General features: G+C 44.3%; 1 protein-coding gene across 1 annotated transcript; it reads left to right on the top strand.

The window, feature by feature from the left end:
* The first annotated feature begins 1559 nt into the window (after window positions 1-1559).
* Window positions 1560-22411, top strand: kdm7aa (lysine (K)-specific demethylase 7Aa). Its single transcript, XM_068586324.1, has 18 exons — window positions 1560-1657; window positions 8961-9046; window positions 9489-9606; window positions 10081-10241; window positions 12643-12784; window positions 13186-13372; window positions 13626-13788; window positions 15942-16029; window positions 16170-16276; window positions 16671-16762; window positions 16957-17043; window positions 17335-17586; window positions 17707-17828; window positions 18120-18262; window positions 18373-18467; window positions 18600-18823; window positions 18915-19294; window positions 20031-22411. Exons 1-18 carry the CDS (start codon window positions 1560-1562, stop codon window positions 20117-20119), a joined length of 2634 nt encoding a protein of 877 aa, XP_068442425.1. The 3' UTR covers window positions 20120-22411.
* Window positions 22412-22460: the final 49 nt, after the last annotated feature.

Here is a 22460-nt window from a genome sequence, read left to right as displayed (position 1 = left end):
ACATCTTAGTTTCACTTTCCAAGTGCAGTCTGTATTCTTCCTCTTTTAATGATGTTGTAGTATTATGTGTATTACACTTTGTAGTGTGCAACGTCCATACATTATGAGATACTGGTTCATAAACCCATCAAATAGTATGATACTAGTGGTAGTAAAGCCCTGATAATGTTTACAGCTGGTTTGAATCACTGACTTATTTACAGTTAGTGATCAATCACAGGATTCATGTAAGAACTGGAGAAGTTGTCCATGTCCATTCATCACTGACTTCCTGCTTACAGGGATAACTATAACTTCCAGGAGGAGTGTTTACCGGCATGGTTGCACTGCTTGCACTGACAAAAGAGAAAACTCATTGTGATAAAGATCCACTACAAACGAATGGTGCACGCTGCTACACTATTATCCTCCTGGGGACAAAGGAGGAGATGTTTACACCTTGCATGTCGAGAATGCACCAAAGAAGAAGAAAAAAAAGAATCAGATCTGCAGATGAAACGGCGGAATCACATGTGTCCTCTGTGCAGCGAGAGCTCATGAGTCCTTGCATGCACCAGGCCTGCTTATATGCAGAGCAGCACAGATGGGCGTGTTGGGGGATGGGTGCTGTCAGCTCACAGATCAAGCTGTGGGTCGGTGGTCCCATTGCTATTCACCACGCAAGCACGTAGGGCATGTCAGACACGTTCCATGGAGACATACCGGGGTGGATATTGTGTTTTTGGTAATGCTATTCTGCTATGTCGGCCGTAGCTTAGGAAAATTATCGGAGGAATTCGCTCTTTGTTGATGAAAGGTGTGAGAACACAACGAAGACAAACTCTGCAACTGTGCAAATATTGTGCTGACAGAGCAGTTTTGGATTGGTTGACAAATTTTATTTTTTTTTTCTCCACATCAACTGCGCTTTTAGTTTACCGGTCAATTTAATGCTGATGCTGCACATTTGGAAGAGTGCACGTGATGCTATATAGTTTTATTTAGTGAAAATTGTTTTGCTCATGGCCGATCAACATATTTTTGTTAATCACTTTAATTCAAGTTATAACGTTATTGAACTCAAATGTGAATATTTAAGACATGGTCGCATAAAATTGGTAGACCTACTTTTATTATTATTTATATTAATATTGACCTATTGACCGCTTCGTAAATACAGTTAATACATCCACGAAATATGTAACAAAGGTACATTCTAGAAATATATTTAACATAATGATAATCTAATTAAAGATACAGATGTACTTTAAAAGGATCCCCATGTTTCTTTATTTAGTAGATTTATTTTAACATAAATCTCAGATTGTAACATTGACGAAATGCCCAAAACAGACCTTTATGTCATTCTCTTTGTTGGTAAAGAAAAAAGTTTGTGTCTATTGTTAGTGTGCCCACGCAACCAGATGGAAATGAACAATTTGGAAACCGACGTCAGACGTGGGACCGCTTCGAATGGAGGTGCTCGTGTAAACTCGGCTCGGCCCCGCTCGGGTATTTCCGGACGTCGGGTTAAATCCCCGCCCCGCTTCATTCCTGCGTTGTTTGGGGACAGTAGGAAGATGGCGGCGGCCCCGCTGTACTGTGTCTGCCGGCAGCCCTACGATGTTAGCCGGTTTATGATCGAGTGCGACATCTGTAAAGACTGGTTTCACGGCAGGTACGTGGGTTATAGTGTCTTTAACACACGCGGCTCGTCAGAAGCGATAAACACTGAGAGTTTATCGAAGAAAGGCGACGGTTCTCCAAGCGGTGTTGACTGGTAGCTAACTCGGCTCGCTAGCGGCGGGCGACGGGGGTTTTAAACCCTCTATTGACACGACTTTAACGAACAGAAAGTAAGGTTTCGCTCTCTAAAATTGGCCTGAATTACGTCATTTCACCTGCCAGTTAGACCCCAATCACGCGGCACTTGCTTAGTATACGTTATTATGTTAACATTGCACGCTATCGCATCAAAAAGGAGCGATTAGCGAATAGTTTTTAATCTACTATCAGGGTCGGCGAGCTTGTGTCAAGTGAGCCGGTGACATAAAAAGGCTGCACGTTTGCCAGCTCTTTGTAGTCACTTCATTTTTTAAGTTTAATATTGGCTTATGCTGTAATTTAGGGGGATTAACATCCAGTGAACGTTGTGTCCTAGTTTGTGTCTGGCTTAAGTTAACGTTAGGTCACTCAAGGTAATGGTAACCGCAGGGAACATTTACAATGTGACGTAACTTAAGACGTATTCACATAAACAACTCATATTTGTTTTGACATAATCAATGGGTTATTGTTATATCTGAGTAGTTAATTTAATATTTTTCACAATATACCAATTTCCAGATGTGTATGCAATTTATTTATTTTATTTTATATTTATTTTTATGTGTATTTTAGTGGTTTACTTTGGATAAAGCGAAAGGTTGAGAACAAGGAGCTTGTTATGGTCGGGCTTTTGATTGACAGCTTGAGAAATTTAAATCCCCCTTTCAGGCAGAGGAGACACATGGCAGGGGACCCCTAGTGGTGAAGAGGGGGATTGTTTAAAGGTACCAGACAGCATGTCTCTGGGCTGCTTATGGACTTGTTTTTTTTACTATTTTTAATTTTATTTAACGTCCCATACTCTCCACACAGCTCAAGTGGACCAGTAAATGTGTGGATACCTTTTGTGATTCACGCCGTGTGTGTGTGTGGGTGGATTGGCTGTGGCTGTCAAACTCAGAATTGCATTTATTTTTTTCAGGGGTCTGAGCATGTATTGCATCATACAATGTCAGATTACAGTTACGCACCCTGTCACTGCGGTGAACACACAACGCCGTGGGGCCAGGATCGTTCTGTACTGTTTTAGGGCAACGTGACCTAGTTGATTGTAATTTTTAGTTGAATGATTAGGTTTAATGCCTTTATCACACACTATAAAGCCTGCTCAGGTGACTATTTATTATTCTGTTGTGAAATAACATAACATCTCAGACAAGAACCAGAAAGACGTGACCTTGTTTAACCGTCACTTTTTGCTTTTTTTATCAATGTGGTTCTTAGTCCATAGACTTCGACAGATTTTAAGACTCGCTTCAGTCCCTTTCGTCAGCCTGTGTGGGCCTATCTCCCAGGCAACTGTTTATGAATACAATAATCTTTTTTTTTTTTGCTTGCGTTGGTATGACGGAAGCTGTTGCGTAACCACATTGAGTGCTCTGCCAAAAAACTTGGCAGCCAGAATTTGTGGCGAATCGGATCCAAAAAAAAAAGAATGGTTGGGCTGTGTGTCATGTGCCAGCAAGAAAAGGAACAAATGTTGGAGCTTCCCCCATTGATGACTAATCAGCAGAGACACACACACACACACTTGCATCTCCAAAACCAGCCACATTTCCTGTCTCTTTCCCACGAGGCCGGCCAGAAGGAAAGGGATATTCTCTGGCTGTGGATGATGGCATGTCCATGGAGTGGAAAGGAGAGGCGCTCGACCTCCCGGTGCCTGGTTGTCGGTTTGCTCGTTGGAGTCGCTGTTTGTGTTTGTGTGGGAGGGATTCTGTCTCGCTGCTTGAGTTTCTGCAGAGGGTCCTGTTTTCCATCACCTGCATCTCAGTACACCGTACAGCCGTGGGACTTTAAACCGGATGAGAATGTGGGCATTGTTAGAAAAACACTGTGTGGTTTCTCTGAGATGGAGTACGAAGTGAGGTGAACTGGAAAGCAAAAAGATCATGTGTTCTAGATATGGTGATCTTAATTGCTTGCATGTGTAGCCTCTTGTATTGAAACAAATGGCCCCCGAATCTCAGTATCTCAAGATATAGTTCCCTGGTTGATCAGGGACCCACAAATGAGACTTTTAGTTCTTGACAAACAATTAAAAGGTCGTAGGAATCCACCAGGTTTTTCTCTTCCAATACTGATTCAACTGTAGGTATTTAACGATATCAAGGACTTACTTATCTTTTCCTCACATTTACAATCTGGATTTACCTTTTTTGAATAGTTTTATCCGAAAACATATTTATATTTATATTTTCTCAATCCTCTTGCGACCCAGAGTTATCATAGGTTAAGTGCCATTGCCCTCGAGTACTCTTTTAGGCCCAAAACCCCACTATAAAGCCTATGGTTTGGATTACAAATGTTAGTTTGAACCCTGGTATTTACCATTTAGAGCCTCACCTAATTACAAGGCCTGCTTTTGTAAATGGACTGTTTCCAGTGCTTCCAAGATGCCAATTTACGTCGACACTGTGGATGTTGGCGTGCTTGAAATCCTCGCTGGGTCGCGTCGGATCACAGGGTTTGCTCCGCGGTTCGTGTCAGGCACTCCAGTCGGCCCGTTGTCTGGGTCAGGTACAGGCGGTGGGGGTGATGATGGTCTAGCAGGTCTCAATGGGACAGGGGGAATGATTGATGGGCGCTCCAGCTCGCCAAGTTCAACGCACGATCCGTCAATGTCGCACAGATTGTGAGCACACTAAAGAGAGATGGATAGCCTCCTCCAAGTGCCTTTTTAGTGTTTACGTTAAGTGGCTCGAAGAACGAGGGGATTGATTCTTATTTTCTTTTCTTTTTTTTCACCTCTGTTGTGCATGAACAATTTGTTTTCAGATCATCTGTTTTTAAATGTTTAAGTAGTTAATTGGTCAAAACAAAGAGCAGTCTCATAGCTCCTGTTAAAAGCTGTGTTTACATTCGCTAGCCAGGCTGTCTCTGGGGGGAAGGTACACAGCATGACATCCAGCTTGATCAATGTTGATTAGGGGACAACAAGCCTTGTGTATTGATTAGCAGTCGGATTGAATTATGATATTAAAGTGATGGCATTTCTGCTATAAAAAATCTAGACGTCAACTTAGTTTGGGTGTGGATTTGGATCTTTCTGGGCCATATTAATACTAAATCAATGGGAAAAACTATAAAGACTGGCTAAAATAATAATGTAGACAGCTCAGTATTAGCGATGATTGCGTTTGCAAAGCCAGTCCCATCTTTTGCTGTTCAGACTGATGACTTGGTAGGTTTTACAGGGGCACCCATGTTGGAGACATGTGTGAAAGTAGAGCGTCAGTGCTTGGAGCCTCAACGCAACTCAACCTGCACCAAAAACAATTAAGTAGTTAAAACTCCCCGGGGCTCCCTGCCTGGCCCATAAACAACAAAGTCATCCTCTTTTGTTGTTTACCAACTGACTACAGAGAAGTCTCTTTCAGGCTGTAACCACTGCAGGAAAGTTGGGTCGCTGTTACGCATTGCTGGCTGCAATGATATAACCAGAAAGGCCAAAATGACAGATCCCCGTCCCATCTGTCAGGGCTCAGTGGCTCTCGCAGCTATCCAAGTCCAGCGTTGTTTATGTACGCTTTGGTCGAGTGCATTCAGAAAAGGGCCGGAGGAGTTGGGGGGGTGCTCCTCCGGGGTAGATAAAGAAAGCCAGGTGTGTTTAACTGCCCTCATCTCCTCTCTATCTCTACCACCCATCCATTAGAGATCTGCCAGTTCCCTAATGTAGGCGTGTCGCCGCCCCATGTAGAGCGGTTATTTAGAGCTGAAAATAATGGTGATGCCCGCCTCCAGGCTTTGTGTTCCTGCACTGATCATGGAGGACAATGAACCCCTCACAGTGCACGCACTAATGAATAAGCCCTCTCAGTCGCACAGGAAGGAGGCCCTTGATGAGAGGAAGTGGAGGGAGAGGGGCTGTTGATGGCAGAGGTTTAGCCAAGTACACACATCTCCTCTTATTCAGGAAGGGATGTTTTGCTTGGTAATCTGCTGCAATGGCGTCACAGAATAACTCTCCAGTCTGGCGAGGTTTTGTTTTTATCTTTGTGAGACACATTGGCTACTGTACTCTGTGTGACCCTCTCCCGCGAAACACTCCGTCTTACAAGATGTGACAACACTATGTCATTAAGGATTTAGTTGACGTCCGTTCAGTTGTCTCCAATCTGATCCGCGCCGCAGTAAGTGAGGAATGAGTTTCACGTTGGCGAGAGAACTGTTTCCACACTCTGCAGTGATGCAATACATCATCAAGCCTGTGCCAAGCAGGAAATACCCGGCCCTTTTTCCCTTTTTTGGTTGAGTTTCCTCCTCCTTTTTTACATTCTTTCTCTCGGGTCCACACAGTTTCACCAGCGTCAGCGCCTTGTTATGTATTAATCATCGCAGGTGACACATAAGCTGAGTCAGGCCAGCGTATGTGGCACAGTGCCCTGATTTCCCACTGTGGTATTACATAAAGGAACGCACAAAGTGAGATGAGGACAACGAGGTCACCTCGGCATGAGCTCATGCTGCTCTCACACATCCTAACCAACGTGGGCCGACGGCAGTGAACTCGTGCGTTTCCCCCAGCGAGAAGCCACATGTGAACACAAGATTCCTGATACATGAGCTCGGCTTAGTACTGCAGCCAAGCGCTGCGCTGTGTTATTGTCGGTCATCCACTAGCTCACGTGCAAGAGCAGGAGTACTTCTTTAGCTCCTTTTTTTTATTTTTGCGGTTTCCTATTTTTGTAGGTTTTGTTCTATGTATGTTGGAGGCAAAATAAATTGATAATGTATTTGTTTGGTACTAAAGGAACTGAACGCATGTCATGACAGACATCTTGACGGTTGTTTTGCCGTTTGCAGTGCAGCCAAAAACAACACCAGGTTACATGTGGTAAATTTGGAGAGAGGCAGCTACTGTTTATATCCTGTTAGTGCACCAGGGTGAATGGGGTTAACGTTCACACAATCTCACCACTTCCTGATGAGTTAATGGCCCTCGGCTTTATTTCCTTTCTAGTTTCCTGCAATTTCTTGTAGATCAAAGTGGATGGGAAGGCTAGGGGTCAGCTCTGTCCCTCCTGCAGGCGTTCAAACTTTCCAAAACAGACAATGTTTCAACCACAAATCAATCATTTATAACCTACACCGCTATGCTAGCTGTCAAACTGAAGCTTAACTGGCTCCAAGATGCTTTGAAGACGACAAATAAGATAGTTTCATGTTGGTGTGCGAGCAGTTTTGTTATGGTTGCATACGGTTTGTTTACTTTTTGGGGGTCAGCCATCACAGTGCTAATGGTGCTTAGCGACAATTAGCAGAGTTAAAATCAAGTGGAGGAAGTGAAATAATTGCATTAGCCCCGGTCATGGTGAAGGTGAGATATGAACTGTAGCTCGTGTGATCGCGCTAGCAGTAACTAACCAGTAAGAATGCACTGCGTGCGTCTCTTAACTGGCTTCTGATCAGATTTTCCAAACTACATGTAGTCCATCCAAGTTTTTAGTGTGTTGATGTTAATCATTGCAAGTAAACAAACGTCCATGAACTGCAGGAAGAGCATTAGAAACATCTTGTCTCCGGGTCATGTGGGGACACGATGATCCTACAGAACACGTTTTATCCTATTTCTTCATGTCAGAAAATAAGCCTATTGAGTACAGAGAGTCCTTTTTTGTGTGTGAGTGTGAGTGAGTGTGAGAGAGAGTGTGAACTCTCCTTCACATCACTTGACCATGAAAATCACCTGTGCACGTGCTAGAGTCACACAAACATGCAGCATGCAGTTTTTCTAACCCCAAATCGCCACTGGTGTCCGTTCAGGCGGAAGGGCAACTAGGTTGCTGTTCGTGCTGGTCTGGAATGGGATTCTGGTATGCAACAGAGGAATGCGTGTGTGTGTCGGTGCCTGTGGTTTGGCTGCTGCAGGATAGTCAGGAGTAGCAGCAGCAGCAGCAGCAGCAGCTTTAGTGACACGGTGGCGGATCCATAGGAGGCAAAAGCGCAACAAACCTCGCTATCTGTACAAGCGGTTGCTGCTCAGTCAAGAGTTTGACCTTATTCTGGGCAGAATGGGAAGAACGGGGTAAACCTCCCATTGATTTGAGAGTGTTTTAGGTTATTCACAGTACGGTTACCAGCCGGGTAGTTGCAAGTGCTGCTGAGTGATTTTTAAAAAAAATACATGTCACTTCAATTATTATGATTTATATTGTTATTGCAAAAGGATCTGCAAGATTAGAAGGCATTATGTTTCCGTTTTTTAATTTTTTTGATTTTCAATAAAATTGTGCAGCCCCTGTAGTTGCATCTTAATAAAGAGTATTTAGAAGTTAGTTTTGCCATGTTACATATTTAGAGTAGTATACTAATCTGACTTTATCACTGTTCATATTAGATTTTACCTAGTTTTAACTGCGCAGTTTGGCGCTTTGCAGCCATTTTTCCACAGTTTTGTTGACAGATATCTTCGTTTTTAGAATTGAAAGCGTTGTTTTTGCTCGAAATCTGACGATATGAGTGTTACGTTAACCAGAGCCAGGTCCGCGCCAGTTCCCGTGTACTATTGTGCAAAAAAAATGTGCTTTAAGTTTCTTGCTTCGGTCTCAAGTGAGGCTGCAGTTGTAGGACATTTGTTTGGGGAAAGAAATCAGAGCGAAGGTTATTTTCCAGATCCAAACAGTCCTATCTCAGTGTTTGTTTATCCCAGAACTATAACCCTTGACATCGCCTCTAGTAACACACACAATGCTTGACAGTTTGACATAAGCTTGTATGTCAACTTGTCCAGTTCAGAGAAAATAAATCAATGGTCCGGTCCCCACAAATTTAGTCAACACTCCAAATCACTGGCAACTATTTTGATAATTGCTTTATCGTGCAAGTACTTTTTAAAGTAATTTAAGTGACTATTTTTGTAGTTTTGTTTGTCTTTTTATGGATGTAAACAGTGGTTTTGTGTCGGTCGTACAAACAAGACCTTTTAAGGTGTCACTACAGGCTCTTGTGATGGGCATTTGGAGTTTTAAAGATGATCGATTAAAGAAAATCATCTGTCAATTAATCATTAATGTTAAACTATTAGTTGTTGCAGCTCAACTGTAAAACAAAAACGTTGTCTCTCATGAGATAGGCATGTAGGATGGATCATGTTTAAACATGTTGGAAAGAAGCATGAACTTGTTCTAACTGCGTCGCCTGTCCGTCGCCAGCTGCGTGCAGGTGGAGGAGCATCATGCCGTGGATATCGACGTTTACCACTGTCCAAACTGTGATGTCGTACACGGACCCTCCCTGAGTGAGTACCGCTATTCATCATTAGTGGCATGTTTTCTTTTCTTTTTTTCTCTGCCTCACATTTGCATTAAGTTCCTCAGCCACGCCGGTCTTTGTAAGTTTGACTGGTCACAAGGAAAAGAGGCACTCCGCAGTGTTACTCAAGTCAGACTTTTTTTGGTGTGGGGTGGGGGATGGGTCAGCGTCAGACAGCCCAGAGGGCAGACATTAAGAGGCTAATTGAATGGTGTTGTAAACCCTCCACTTCGATGGGACAAGCCCCTCCAGCGCCGTCTCTCTGAGCTCAAGGGTTGAGTGGTGAATTAATATCCTTACAAAAAAAAGTGTCGGTGACGTGCGTAATTTACCGCTTTGTTGAAAGGGACAAGCTTCAAGAGGCCAACGGCATCATCAAGTTAGACTGAAACAAGCCCGTGAACCTCTGATTTTAATGTTTGTTGCAGTGAAAAGGCGCAACAACGGCCACAGGCACGACTACACGGAGCTAAACGATGGATCGAAGCCGGTGCAGGCCGGCACCCCAGTGTTCGTCAAGGAGCTCCAAAGCAGAACCTTCGCCAGGTAGATATACATTTTTATTTATATATGCACATGTATACTTACATTGCCTGACCTGTCAACTCAACCACCAAGGGTCAAGCTTTGTTTTATATCTGTTTAACTCGACAATGTCCTCACCGTTACACTTGGAGGTAATGACCTTAATGGCCACAGATGCATCACATCATAGATCAGCATTTTTTCTCAAAAAATGATCATAACAATTTTGGTGTTAGACATGTATCTTCCATTTTATTCATATATTCCACTGCTTTTGTGAAGCTAAGACCTTTGGTTAACCAATTTCAAGCACCAAATCAGTTCGTCCACATGAGTAAAGCTTCAATTTTTCATCTTTAGGGCCATATTATATCGTTACACTTGTACTTTAGGACAATGGTGCTTCATTATCTAGAGTGCTGAGTTATGTAAAATCGAGAAAATGACCTCAGTCCCCACGAGGTTAACCGTGAACTCATTTTAATCTTGTTTTAGCGGTGAAGAGATCATGATGAAGATGAAGGGAGAGCATGTGACCACCAGGTACCTGGAGAGACACGGCTTCAACTACCCCATAGCCGTCACCGAGATGGAGGGCCTGGGACTCAAACTACCGGTCCCTACATTCTCCGTCAAAGACGTGGAGCAGTATGTGGGTAAGGACTCTTTGTAAACAACCATTTTCCCCCCCTCAACAAGCGTGAAACAGTTGCAGTCGGCCGTCTAGACTTTACAACAGTGGAAAGTGTGTTTATCCTTCGGGACGGCGGATGTGGGAAGACGCAGTGGCCTCGGTCGGTCTGCTTAAAAGCTAATGAAACCACCCAACACCAGCCCGCTAAGTGGCCATCGCTGAGCAGGCGCCATCTGTGTGTCAATAAGAACAGGTTTTCTAGGTTCATGGGGTTTTAACCCACTTATCGGGCATCAGGCGATGGCTCAATGAGTTCTAAATGAGTGATGGCTGAGCTTTCGCTACCCTCTCGCTGACACTACGCTTCGTTGTTGAAGCGGCCTGCCACTTCCCGGCTCCGATTACAAGCCCATTACCAAGCCCACTGGTGTTTTTATCATTAAGTTCAGATTACAGACTTCCCCCCCTCTCACTTTATCTCTCTTTCTCCCTCCCTCCCTCCCCCATGCCCTATTGAGCATTAAGCCAAGGCACAGGTGTTGTGACCGGGGACTCGGTGTCCGGTTACGTTTCTTACAGTGAGAAGATAACGGGGCGACGAGAGCGAACGCTGGTGTCTTCTGCGTGTCGCCGGGGTCTAAACGGTTGTGTAGCCAATATCGTCAATCGGCTATTGATCAGGCCGAGAATCAATGGGTGATCATTGGGAGTCTTGGGATGGACTTTGATTGATCATTTCCAGACAAATGTTATTGTGAAAAGTTGTCAAGTTGCTGGTTTAGACGCATCATCACCGCTCAGAGCGTCTTTCTCTGTCTTTTGGTCTCTCTCTCTCTTTCTCTGTCCTTCTCTCTGTCTATCTCTTGTGTCTCTATTTTTCTGTCTATATATGTCTCGCTCTCTCTCTCTCTGGACAAATAGTGCAGTTTACACCTTTTCTGAGCAAAACGTTTAACTGATTTATGATTTTATATTATAACACAAACTAAACATACATTAACATGTGTTTCTGTATTTTGTCTTCATTATGACGGCAAGTTATAGGTATTTCAGTGATTGTACAGATGTTAATTCTTGGCCCATATGGATCAAATGCTCCTTCGGGCAAAACTGACTGCCAATTTCTTCATTCTGCCTCCGCATGCGGCTGACTTAACATACGTCCACTGAGGAAAAACACTGGATTCAAGCGTTGGTTTGACTCCGGGCAGCTAGTTTATCATTCCAGGCAGACGGTACACATCTGTGGGATCCAAAGCTACCTTTGAAGATGCTGCTGGATAGCGCTTGGGAAACAGCATTTTGACTTTTCCCATAAGGTTTGCTTCGGAAACGGGGGCGTTGTTGAATTACACAGTGCTGCAGTCACAGATGTATTGTATATTATACAAAATATAAGGTAAGAAAACCAATGCACTGTCTTAATATCTGATAATAATAACCGTGCAATGCTATATTGACGGTAAAAACCTGAAAACTGCAGTATAAACTGAAGATTAATGACCAAATACAGAAACTTAAACTGAGATTTTAGTTCAAGCATGTTGACAAAGACGTATTTGCAACAATTACCTTAATTAATGAGCTCTTTAACGTCACTGTGTGCCTCGAGCTGGTTCAGCAGAAGTGTTGGTTTTGCTATTTGTCTTGCTGTTGGGTTTGTGAAGCTGGTGTTTGAGCTTGGCGTTGTGTGGTTTCCAGGCAGCTTTGTCTCACTCCAGCTGTTCTCTGTCATCAGACGCTGGCCAGCTGGGCCTTCAGAGGTGCATGTGAGTGCAAGTGTGTGTGTGTGTGAGAGAGAGAGAGTGGGGGAGCGAGGGGGGTAATAAAAAAAAAGGTGAGTGGGAGGGGTGTGGGGAAAATACAACAACCAGCTGTCTTGCTACACACACACTGCACCCCGGTTCTACTTCCGGCCCCACGTGTCACCGAGTGTGATTTGTAGCGTTCCAACTGTTCGCTGCGTTTCAGCTTCTTTCTTTTTCTCTCTCTCTCTCTTTTCCCATTTTGAAGCAGCTGTTTTCATCTATCGCTTAAAAGGCCTCACATGCGGCCTGACGCACACGCTCTTTCTCACATCTAGGCGTGTATTCAGCTCTCCGCTCGAGGTCTCCCACGCACACGCATGCGTTGAACACAGCAACCCACTTACCTCGTCCTCGGGGACTCGTGGTCCGAACAGATTGACAGATTGTCTCCTTCCTCCCTGTACAACCCCTCCCCATGCTGCCATATTGGTGCCAGTTTCCCTCAGGGCTCGATCTCTAAAAGCACACGGAGATGCCAGCAGGCTGCCGACCCCAGTGAACCCACGCCCACTCGGCAACCAATTAAAAAAAAAGTTGATATTTTTCATTCGCTTGCTACTGAACGTCTCCATCTGATACGATGTGGATCTAAATGGCGCATATCTCCTCATCTAGGTGGCAACAAAGTCATCGACGTGATCGACGTGGCGCGGCAGGCGGACAGCAAGATGAAGCTCAGCGAGTTTATCAAGTATTACACCAACCCGCAGAGACCGAAGGTCCTTAACCTCATCAGCCTGGAGTTCTCTGACACAAAGTAAGCGGTTCGCTCTGTTGGCTGGAAGAATAGTTTCAGTATATGCGCATTTTCCTTATAAACACTGACAGTTAATCATGTCACACTTCACAAATTGCTGATATAAACGAGCCTCGGCTGTGTGGCAAATTAGAGTTTTCGGTTACGTCAAGTGCAGCAAGAATGGACTTGCACACTATTTTCAATTTCCTCTGCAAGTTGTATTAAAGTTACTAATATTTTGGATCAGATGTCGTCCGATACATTTAAACATAAACGCATAACAAACATGTTAATTTCGCTCAAACATATTTAGACATCTTGTTCTATTTAGTTGTAGACTATTAAGACATCCAACCAACCTTCTCAAAGTCTGACCTACTATTTTTTTGGTTTGTTTTTGCCACGTTTCAACCACTCAGGATGTCCAAGTTGGTGGAGGTTCCTGACGTGGCTCAGAAGATGTCCTGGGTGGAGAACTACTGGCCAGACGACTCCTTCTTCCCCAAGCCCTTTGTCCAGAAGTACTGCCTTATGGGGGTCAAGGACAGCTACACAGACTTCCACATAGACTTCGGAGGCACTTCTGTCTGGTACCATGTTCTCTGGGTGAGTGTTTGCGTGAAAAAGAGGCGGCCACAGCTCGCTTGGAGGACGACTCGCTTCTCACATCACATAAATTCACTGCTGTCCCCATGTTGATGATCTCACCCGCCCTCTTGTAACTAAAGCTGACATTCATTTCAAGGGGTTTGTGGGTGTTTATAACCGCGTCATCACCACGGCCGCCTCGCTCAAACACTCGCAACCTCAAAAGTGTCCTCAAAGTATTAATTCCTCCTCCTCGTCATCTGCTTTGCAGGGTGAGAAGATCTTCTACTTGATCAAGCCCACCGCCGCCAACCTTGCACTATACGAGGCCTGGAGCTCCTCGCCCAATCAGAGCGAAGTGTTCTTTGGGGACAAAGTGGAGAAGTGCTACAAGTGTGTCGTGCCCCAAGGAACCACCCTGCTCATCCCTACAGGTCGGTGGCGACGTCTACGCTTGTGTGAAGGGTTTTTATGTGACTGTCGTAGCCAAAAGAGCCCTCGTGCTGATGTTTATGGGCTTCCAGGCCTCTAGTTTGGTTCATTTGTTGACTGACAGTAGCACTTTACCGCTTCTTAAGTCTGCGGTGATGTCAAACTGCTCAGGTTTCGGCAGTATTACTGCAGTATATGGCTGCAAATCGACTGTATAACAACAAGCAGGTGGAGACAGGACCAAAGAGTCCACGTGTACAGCAATTTTAGGCAAGTTTGATCGTGCCGCACATTTTAACAACAAATCAATTCAAAGTGCTTTACGTCAGACCTATAAGGCATCAAGGGGAATAATAACAGCGCAAGATAAAAACACACATTGACAAGATTAAAAGCGGTAAAAAAAGGCGACACAAAATCGTCTCTGTCATTCAAATAGGATGTAAAACTGTGACGCTCTGTGCAAAGTCCAACGCAGTTATCCCGTCTGCCTCGTTGACCGTGTTGAATGAGATCTGAATGATATAAACCACTGTTTCTGTTCAAGTGAATGTCCTCAAACAAGAAGTCTCTGTGCTCCGGCTGAAAAACAGCCTTTTCAATCATGATTTTGATTGATAACGGGAGCTTTTAGTTGTGTATTAAGGTGCTTTGATTGACCTGGGCAGGTTTACTGCTGACTCGCTTGGTCGTTAACTTTTTATTGGACTCGATGAGCTGCCAAAGTACACAGAGCAAGTTACAAGCTCAACTCACTGCAGTTTTCACTGCTTTTCACTGTCTGATCGATTCGGGTAAATCGCTCAAGTGCTAAAGCACATAAGTGTTTCCAAGTGATTTACATAAATGTACACGCATTGCATCCTGGACAGTTCTCATCAGCAGATGGATTTTAATGGCAGTTCGTCCTTTTTGATGATAAAAACCACATCACAGTCATGGTGTTGGTCCGTAAACGTAATTGAGAGACGCCTCGTGGTCATTGTTTGGTCTGTGTCTGTGTCGGCCGGCGTTCAAACCAGAGAAACTGAACCAGGGTTAAGTGTGAAAGCGGCCCGTCTTCTTGGACGATCAGCCACTCTGTGGTGTCCAAAAGCTGTCGGACACTTGGCTATCGGTGTCACTAACGCTCCGTTGTCGTAGTTGTCGGGCTATCTCGTCTGCGCCGACCCCAGCTGACATGTTGTCTGGGTTTTGTTTGTCTTTTTCAGCGTTCATTTCAAAAGTTTAAATAATCAAGCTTCCCGTGGCTCCTGCCAGGAAAATACAGGCTTCTCGAAAAAGGTCCGCTGTCATTTGCCAAGGGAAAATAACAGAGGAGGAATGTCTTCCTGAGCAACGACCCAAACAGTTCTTAATGATCGCAATGGAAAAGTGAAGGAAAAACAGTGCTGAAGCGATGACGCTGGTAGATCACAGCTTCCCTACTCCCCGTGCCTTTTAACTAGCAGCGCTGTTGTATCGGTAATTAGAAGTTGCGTTACCGGACTAGAAAGATGTTTGTGTGTCACTAAGTGAATATGGACGTGCCTCCATTCAGCCAAGTGAAGCTAATGTCTCCCGTCAGACTATTATCCGTCCATCAGTCGGCTTTAGAGTTTCCTACGCTCTCCCCATGCGCCCAGACAGACAAAGCTCGGTTCAGCCCATCAACTGCTGGATGTCCTCAATCATTCTTCCAGTCATGCTTTCTCAGCAGGCTCAAGCGGCATTTTGCTTCTGGCAGAGAGGGTGTGGAGAGGCGGGAATTAAGTGGGGGTCAGAGAGCACACTAGGTCAGTCAACCAGCGCTTTATCAGGCCTGTCTATCAGCCTTACACCAACCCCCAGACTCTGCTTTCTCTCACTTTGCGTTGTATAAAGAGCTCTGTTTATCTGAGAGGGAGCACAGCATTGTATTGGACAACCTTATCTTTTTTTGTTTAAGTCTTACTGTGGTGTAAGAAGTTGTTTGTGTGGGTCTGTCGGGCTCGGTCAGGCATGCTGTGAATGTCTACATGCCTTTATTGCAGATCACCCATGAATACATATTTGATCAAGTCAAGTGCTCACTATTAAGGCGTCAATTTAGCTGTGTCTCTCTTTTTTTTTAAGTTGTTGCAAGTCCGCCTGTGGTTGAGTTGTGTAAACATTAGTACTCTGGCGCCCCCTACAGGCTGGATCCACGCTGTTCTCACTGCTCAGGATTGCATGGCGTTTGGAGGGAACTTCCTTCACAACCTCAATATTGGCATGCAGCTCAGGTAAAACCGCTCAGATAATACAAAAGACTTGGTTATGTTTATTTTGTATTTCATCCAGAAACTTCTTTGTTTTCATGTTTGTTCCTTTTCATCATTAAATTTTTTATGTGTGTGTGTGTTTCATCTGTTTTGATGTGTAGGTGTTATGAAATGGAGCGTCGCCTGAAAACCCCAGACCTCTTTAAGTTCCCGTACTTCGAGGCCATCTGTTGGTATGTGGCCAAAAACCTCTTGGAGACGCTAAAAGGTGAGTTCAGTGTTAATATGTATGGAGATGGGAAGGTGAAAGTTAGATGTTTCACATATCAGACCTGTCAGGATAGTAAATAATACAGAGAAATGAAGCAATGATGGACAAGTATAGACACCATTCAGTTATTGTAATATCCATAATCTGCAGTGCATCCAAATCTGTATTGTTCGCTGTCCTGTGGATGTTTTGTATCTCTACAACATGCTTGTCATAAACATAGTCATTAAGTGTAGAAGTAGAGAAAGAAATGCTCAATACTTCAGTTCATATGAAAAATTGCAAATCTCAAAATGTGTAGCTGCATTGTTTTCACGTGAAAGAAGCAAAAATGCTTTGCCTGATTTTGATTTTCCCCCATGTTTAATGCTTGTGTGTTTTTCCCTCTCAGAGCTACGAGAGGACAACTGTCCGCCACCAACGTACCTGGTGGAGGGAGTCAAGGCTTTAATCGGTGCCCTGAGGACCTGGTTGAAAAGAGAGGTGAGCGTCGGCGGCAGCGTTCTCGCGGTCATCGTCTCTGTGTGCCTGCACCTGACTCTGCATATCCACAGTCCAGATGGTTATTGTTACACGCCGTTCGCTCTTATCTCCCGGATGTGTGTCAGTGGCCCACAACAGGCTTCTTTCTGTTCACGTCCACCTGTCTGAATGCGAGTCTGCTGCGGCTTTTGCAGGTGACTGAGCCCACCAGTGAGGTACCAGACCATATCAGGCCCAACCATCTCATTAAAGAGCTGACCAAGGAAATCCGCTACCTGGAGGTAAGGACATAGGAGACGGTTAGGACCTTTTAAACTTAATGCAGGTGTGGATGTCGGCTCCGAGAAGAGCCGACATCCATATTCTGCTGGAATATGCAAAAGACAAACACACATTGCTGCTATCTGTAAAGGAATTAGATTACTGAGGAAAGTAAATGTCATTTAAAAGCGTCGCATAAGCTCATTAAATGATCATTTTTATTTTATTTTAAGGCAACTTAGTAGTACTAGTAAACTACCTATTAGTTTAGGTATGAACTTGACTCCATTATGCTTTATTTAAATCCTTAGGAGGAACCAGTCGGTGGAAGCAAGCCAGTGAAATCTCAGGGAATCGGGTGCGCGGTAGCTTCTGGATCGAACGCCTGCCCGGCCACTCGCGCCACACTGGAAAGGCTGTGCCAGGCCCGGCAGGCGAGGAGGGCGGCCCGGCGGCTGAGGGAGCAGCAGCGGCAGGCCCCCAAAATGCCCTCCAACCTGGACATCTTAGAGCGGCACACCAGGGAGGTGCTGAGGAGGCTGGAGGTGGGACCGCTCGAGGAGGTGAGCGCTTGAAAAGCACAAAATCAGCTTTTTTTTTTTTAAAGAAACTGTAGATCCTTTCTTACTTGATGCATGTGGACTAAAAGACGTAATGTTTTATGACTGCTCTGTTCTCATCAGGATGCTGCGTTCTGTGCCAAGGTCCGCGGGAAGCTCAACAAAGTGTCGACTGCATCGGCGGCTGCGGAGTCTTTAGAGGACAACCACCTACGGCTTATGCTGGTCAACGGCAGAATCATCAGGTGAGAGCTCACTTCTGATTGGTCAACACAGCGTGTGCTTCTTATGCGTAAAAGCTCGGTGGCAAACAACCAAAAAGAGAAAATCTCAGGCACAAACTAAAAGAACTGCATTTGATAACTTGGTAAGAATCATAAGAGAAACTAGAGTCAGAAAGGTGCAACAATAATGACCTGAAATGAAAACTAAAGGGGACTTAAAATTGTTTGGAGAAACGTTTCTATTCTATAACATGTTATCTCACCATTCTAACATGGATCCTTGTGTGTGTCTGTGTGTGTCTGTGTGTGCAGAGACTTGAGGCGAGCAGCCAGCAGCCCGGTGAAGACGGACGGTGAACGGTCATCTGGTGGCTCACCAAAGAGTTGTGTGAAGTCCGAGAGGACATCGGACAGTCGAGAGCCGCACAGCACAGTCGAGAAACCCACACTCCTCAGTAAGTGACTGGGGCTGTTATTACTATTCATTATTATTATTAAACCCATATACTAGCATTGAAGGCTCATTATCCATGTTGTAAGCTCATGGTGTTGCTGTGGTCCTCAGGTGGTCTGGAGAGGGTGAAGACTGAACTCAGGGAAGAAGTCTCAGGACACTCCAGTGTGTCGGACATGGATTCAGACACCGACTCTCCCACAGAGGTAAATACTTATTTGTTTACTGGTTTATTTAACGTAGACTGTGAAAATAACACTGTTGTAAATGCACACAGTTATTGAAGAAGTTTACAAGCCTGCAGAGTAATAATAAGATTTTCTACTTTTCCCACGTAGCGTAAAGCATCATCTTCTTCGTCGTCATCCTCATCGTCGTCCTCCTCCTCATCATCGTCGTCGTCATCGTCCTCCTCTTCTGACGAGGATTCAGGGAGCTCCCAGGAGGAAGAGGAGGACGACGAGGAGAGGAGCTCGTCGTCTCGGCAGAGAGGCTCAGGGCACACCATAGAGCTGGACCCGTCTGGCCAGAAACTCAGGCACAAACACAAACCACTCAAACGGTGAGCGACGCGTTCAAAGATGTTGTAAACCGTCCCGTCAAGAAGCATCAAGAGGCGGTAAATAATCGACTCCTTTTTCTGCTTCTCGCAGAGAACGTCCTACCTCACCCAGCACAGAAGAGGCCATTCAGGGGATGCTGTCTATGGCCGGCCTGCTGTGCTCCTCCAAGCCGGAGAAGGCGGCGTCGTCGTCCCAGGAGCCCTGGTGGTCCAGCTCCGGCCAGTGCTCGCCGCTGGAGCCGAGGGAGGAGGCGACGCACCGACTGCAGGGCGACAAGAGCCCGATGGACAGCCAGGGCAACAGCAGCGAGGCCTGGGACAATCAGGGGCCGCCCAGCCCGCTCGGCCGGAGCCACGGCGGCAGCCCGGGGGAGGACTACCAGTACTGTGACCCCTCCATGTCGCCCCCGCTGCACCCTTCCAAGAGACACGCCCCCAACCCGCCACCCATCAGCAATCAGGCCACAAAAGGTTTGGAAACCAGAGTTTTAGGTGCTGGGACTGTGCAGAGTGATGAATGTGTATTATCTGCTGAAGGAGGAGAAGATTCTCTGTGCTCACATTAAATCTTTGGAAGTCAGTCGGGGTTCAATATGCAACAAACAAGTGTGATGGGGAAACTTCCAAAACAGTATTTGCATTTCTATATTTTTCAATTGCATGTTAAATGTGGTAATTAAACTTTCTGTTGAACAATTATGATTAAAAGCGGACGTGTCTCGAAGGGAACTTTAGAATAAAAAGTCTGATTTTTATTTTACAAAATTAAAAGATCACGTGTGGAATAGATTAAGAAGCAGTGTTGACGCTGAACTGGAAGTAGAATGAATACATGTATTTATTTAGCATGCATACACTTCAATTTGGGGTGAAAAAAGTAAATGTGATCTATTTCCAACCGTGACAAGTGTATGAAAATGTGAGGGGAAAAACAAATGGGAAGTGTATGTACATTCAAAATTCAGATATGTAAACATTAAAGAAAAACCGGCTGGTCGATTTAATCAATTAGTTATCTGAAATGTGAATATTAGCTGGGTTTTCTCTTATGATTGAACAGTAAACTATCTTTTAGTGAATTGCATGAGACGCCTTTTTTTTTTTTTTTTTTTACCAAATAATCATTATTTACAGCACCAGAAGACATATTGAGCATTCACTCTTTTTTCTGCTTATTTCTAACTCCGTTCTTTTTCTTTTCTTCCAGGCAAGCGGCCCAAAAAAGGAATGGCCACAGCCAAGCAGCGACTGGGGAAGATCCTGAAGCTCAACAGACACAATCGTGTGTTTGTGTAACAATTCAAATTTTCAAAAGGAAAAAAAAAAACGACGCGTTGGGACGTTTTCTTAAAGAAAAGAAAAACTTTGCCGTATTTGTTCCCAGACGCGCACTGCCTGCCGATCGCAAAAAAAATAAATAAAACGTGCTCACTGTGCATGCTCAGGAGACAGGGTATTGGATTTTAAATAAGCAAGCGCACGATTTCACCACAAAGCACACTGAGAACAAAACGAAAAAGGAGCGACGGGAAGCGAAGACGAGCATGTTACGACGATTCCTGCTGCAGGGAAAAGTGGACTGACGCTCCTGCGGGCATTTCAAATGGACGACTGAGATGCAGGAGGTCTACCAAACAAACAACAATACTTGCTTTGCCGGGGGAGCAGCTTCTGATGCTCGCGCATCATATTTTTTAATATTACCCCTCTCTGCTGAAAGCATCCTCCCCTCCTCCGCACAACCTTCACTCGCTGCGACAAACTGAACAGGATGGAGAAGCAGAGGAAACGGAGCGGTGTGTCTTTTTGCAAGGTTGTTTTTTTTTTTTTTCTTTCTTGAGGCAGAACGAGGTGCTACGGAGGACGCGGTGAACTGAAATTTCCAAATGGTGCTTATTGTTTGTACTCTCCTCCACCCATGCTTGTACCCTTTACCTCCCTTTATCTCAATCACACCAGCAATAATGACTTTCAGAGGAGACGGAGCGAGAGGCGGCACTTTGGTGCATTCTTCCCGCATTCTTGGAGAAATCGAAATGGGGTGCATTACAGACTCGCACAATTTAGTGCAAAAAAAATTTTACTCTCAAATCTGCACTATGTTTTGATAATTACCGGGGAAGCCGCTCAAAGTGCCGCCTCTCTGAATTAGTTTCAAATAGGAATTACGAGTCAGTCGCTCGGCCTAAAAACCCGAAGACAACAAATGACGTGTGTCGCGTGATATCCTGCTTAATTTATTTCTTTTTTTTATTATTATGGATTCTGAATGATGTATTTATTATTTGAAAGAGATAATGATTTTATTATATTTTGACTTTTTTTTTTTTAAAGCTTTGGCTATTGAGTTTTTTTATAGGGTTAATTTGTCTCTTTATCTTTAACACATGCTTTTTGTAAATGTGGATGTTTTAGAGTTCATGTGATCATCATCTGTTGAGTAGCAATTTATCTACAAATCTTTTTATTACCTTCTATTTTGTCACGACTCTTTCCCCCAAGTTTAAATAGTGTCGATTCCTGTACGTTCCCGGGTTGCTTTTCTCCCTGTAGCTGCAGGCGTCGGGGGGAGCGTGCACCAGTAGAAACTAGGTTAGGTTGAGAAACGTCAACTTCCATATTTACACCTGAGCTTTTTTCAACTAGTGCCAGTTTTCATTTAGCAAAAAAAAACACAAGTATTCTGAGCCACTGTGGTCGATGCATTCAGAAGAAGTGAACGTTGTGAGACTTCAAATAGGATGAGTGTTTTTTCCTTTGAAAAAAAAAAAAAAAGAATCCAGTGCTGATGTGTTTTTCTCGGGGTGCGCAGTTCTTCACTCAGGGAATGATGCCATGGACATAACCTTCGATTAACCCACCAGCCACGATGTTCAAGACTTTTTAAAACGATTCACCTCCTGCTTTTGGAGTTTTCTTTATTTCATGGTCGTGGTAATTACAAACTGTGCTTTTTAACCAGTCAGTCATTTGTACCTTTTTACAACTTCTGTTATGAATTGGGTATCGTCTGCTTCCTAACACACGTTCAGCTAAGTGTTACCGTGTTAGGGCGACTCTTAACGGGCGCAGTGTTGCCAAGTAGAGTGCAGAAGACTTTCAAAGCTTCGCTCAGGTTGACTTGTGGCGCACATGACCCGCGACTGATCGGTCACGGTGAGGTGTTTTACATAATCCGAAAACAAAGAACCAACTTTAGAAGAAAAGTTATTCACATTGCCACACTGATTTCCTCCTTTTTCTTACACTACACTTTCACCTCTTTAACTTTTTTGCATGTCAAGTCATTGAAAACACGAGCTGGCCCGCAGGCAGGGTTTGTAATAAGCTGTCGTTTATTCACCGTACAGAATCTGTTCCCTTTTATGCTTTTTATATGCAGCTTTCTTGGCATTTGTGTTATGTGCGTTGGTTCTTACGTGCTTTTTTTTTCTCCCCGCTCCTCCCCCGGATTTAAATGGCTTATGATTTTAAATATACAAACACTGGCTAACTGTGACACTGTTAATGCATTGCATTTTGTTTCTGCATTTCAAAAATTGCGTGTAAATAAAAAAAAAAAACTAATTAAATAATATGCTTTTCTTTTTGTCAACACACACTGGCTATATTAAACTGGTTTTACAGAAATAAATGC

The sequence above is a fragment of the Clinocottus analis genome, unplaced genomic scaffold (genome assembly GCF_023055335.1).
Source record: "Clinocottus analis isolate CAN_PGR_092001 unplaced genomic scaffold, fCliAna1.0.p SCAF_20, whole genome shotgun sequence".
In the NCBI taxonomy this organism is placed as follows: Eukaryota; Metazoa; Chordata; class Actinopteri; order Perciformes; family Cottidae; genus Clinocottus; species Clinocottus analis.
Note: the sequence above shows the minus strand (reverse complement) of the source record. Positions and strands in the feature narration are given on the sequence as shown.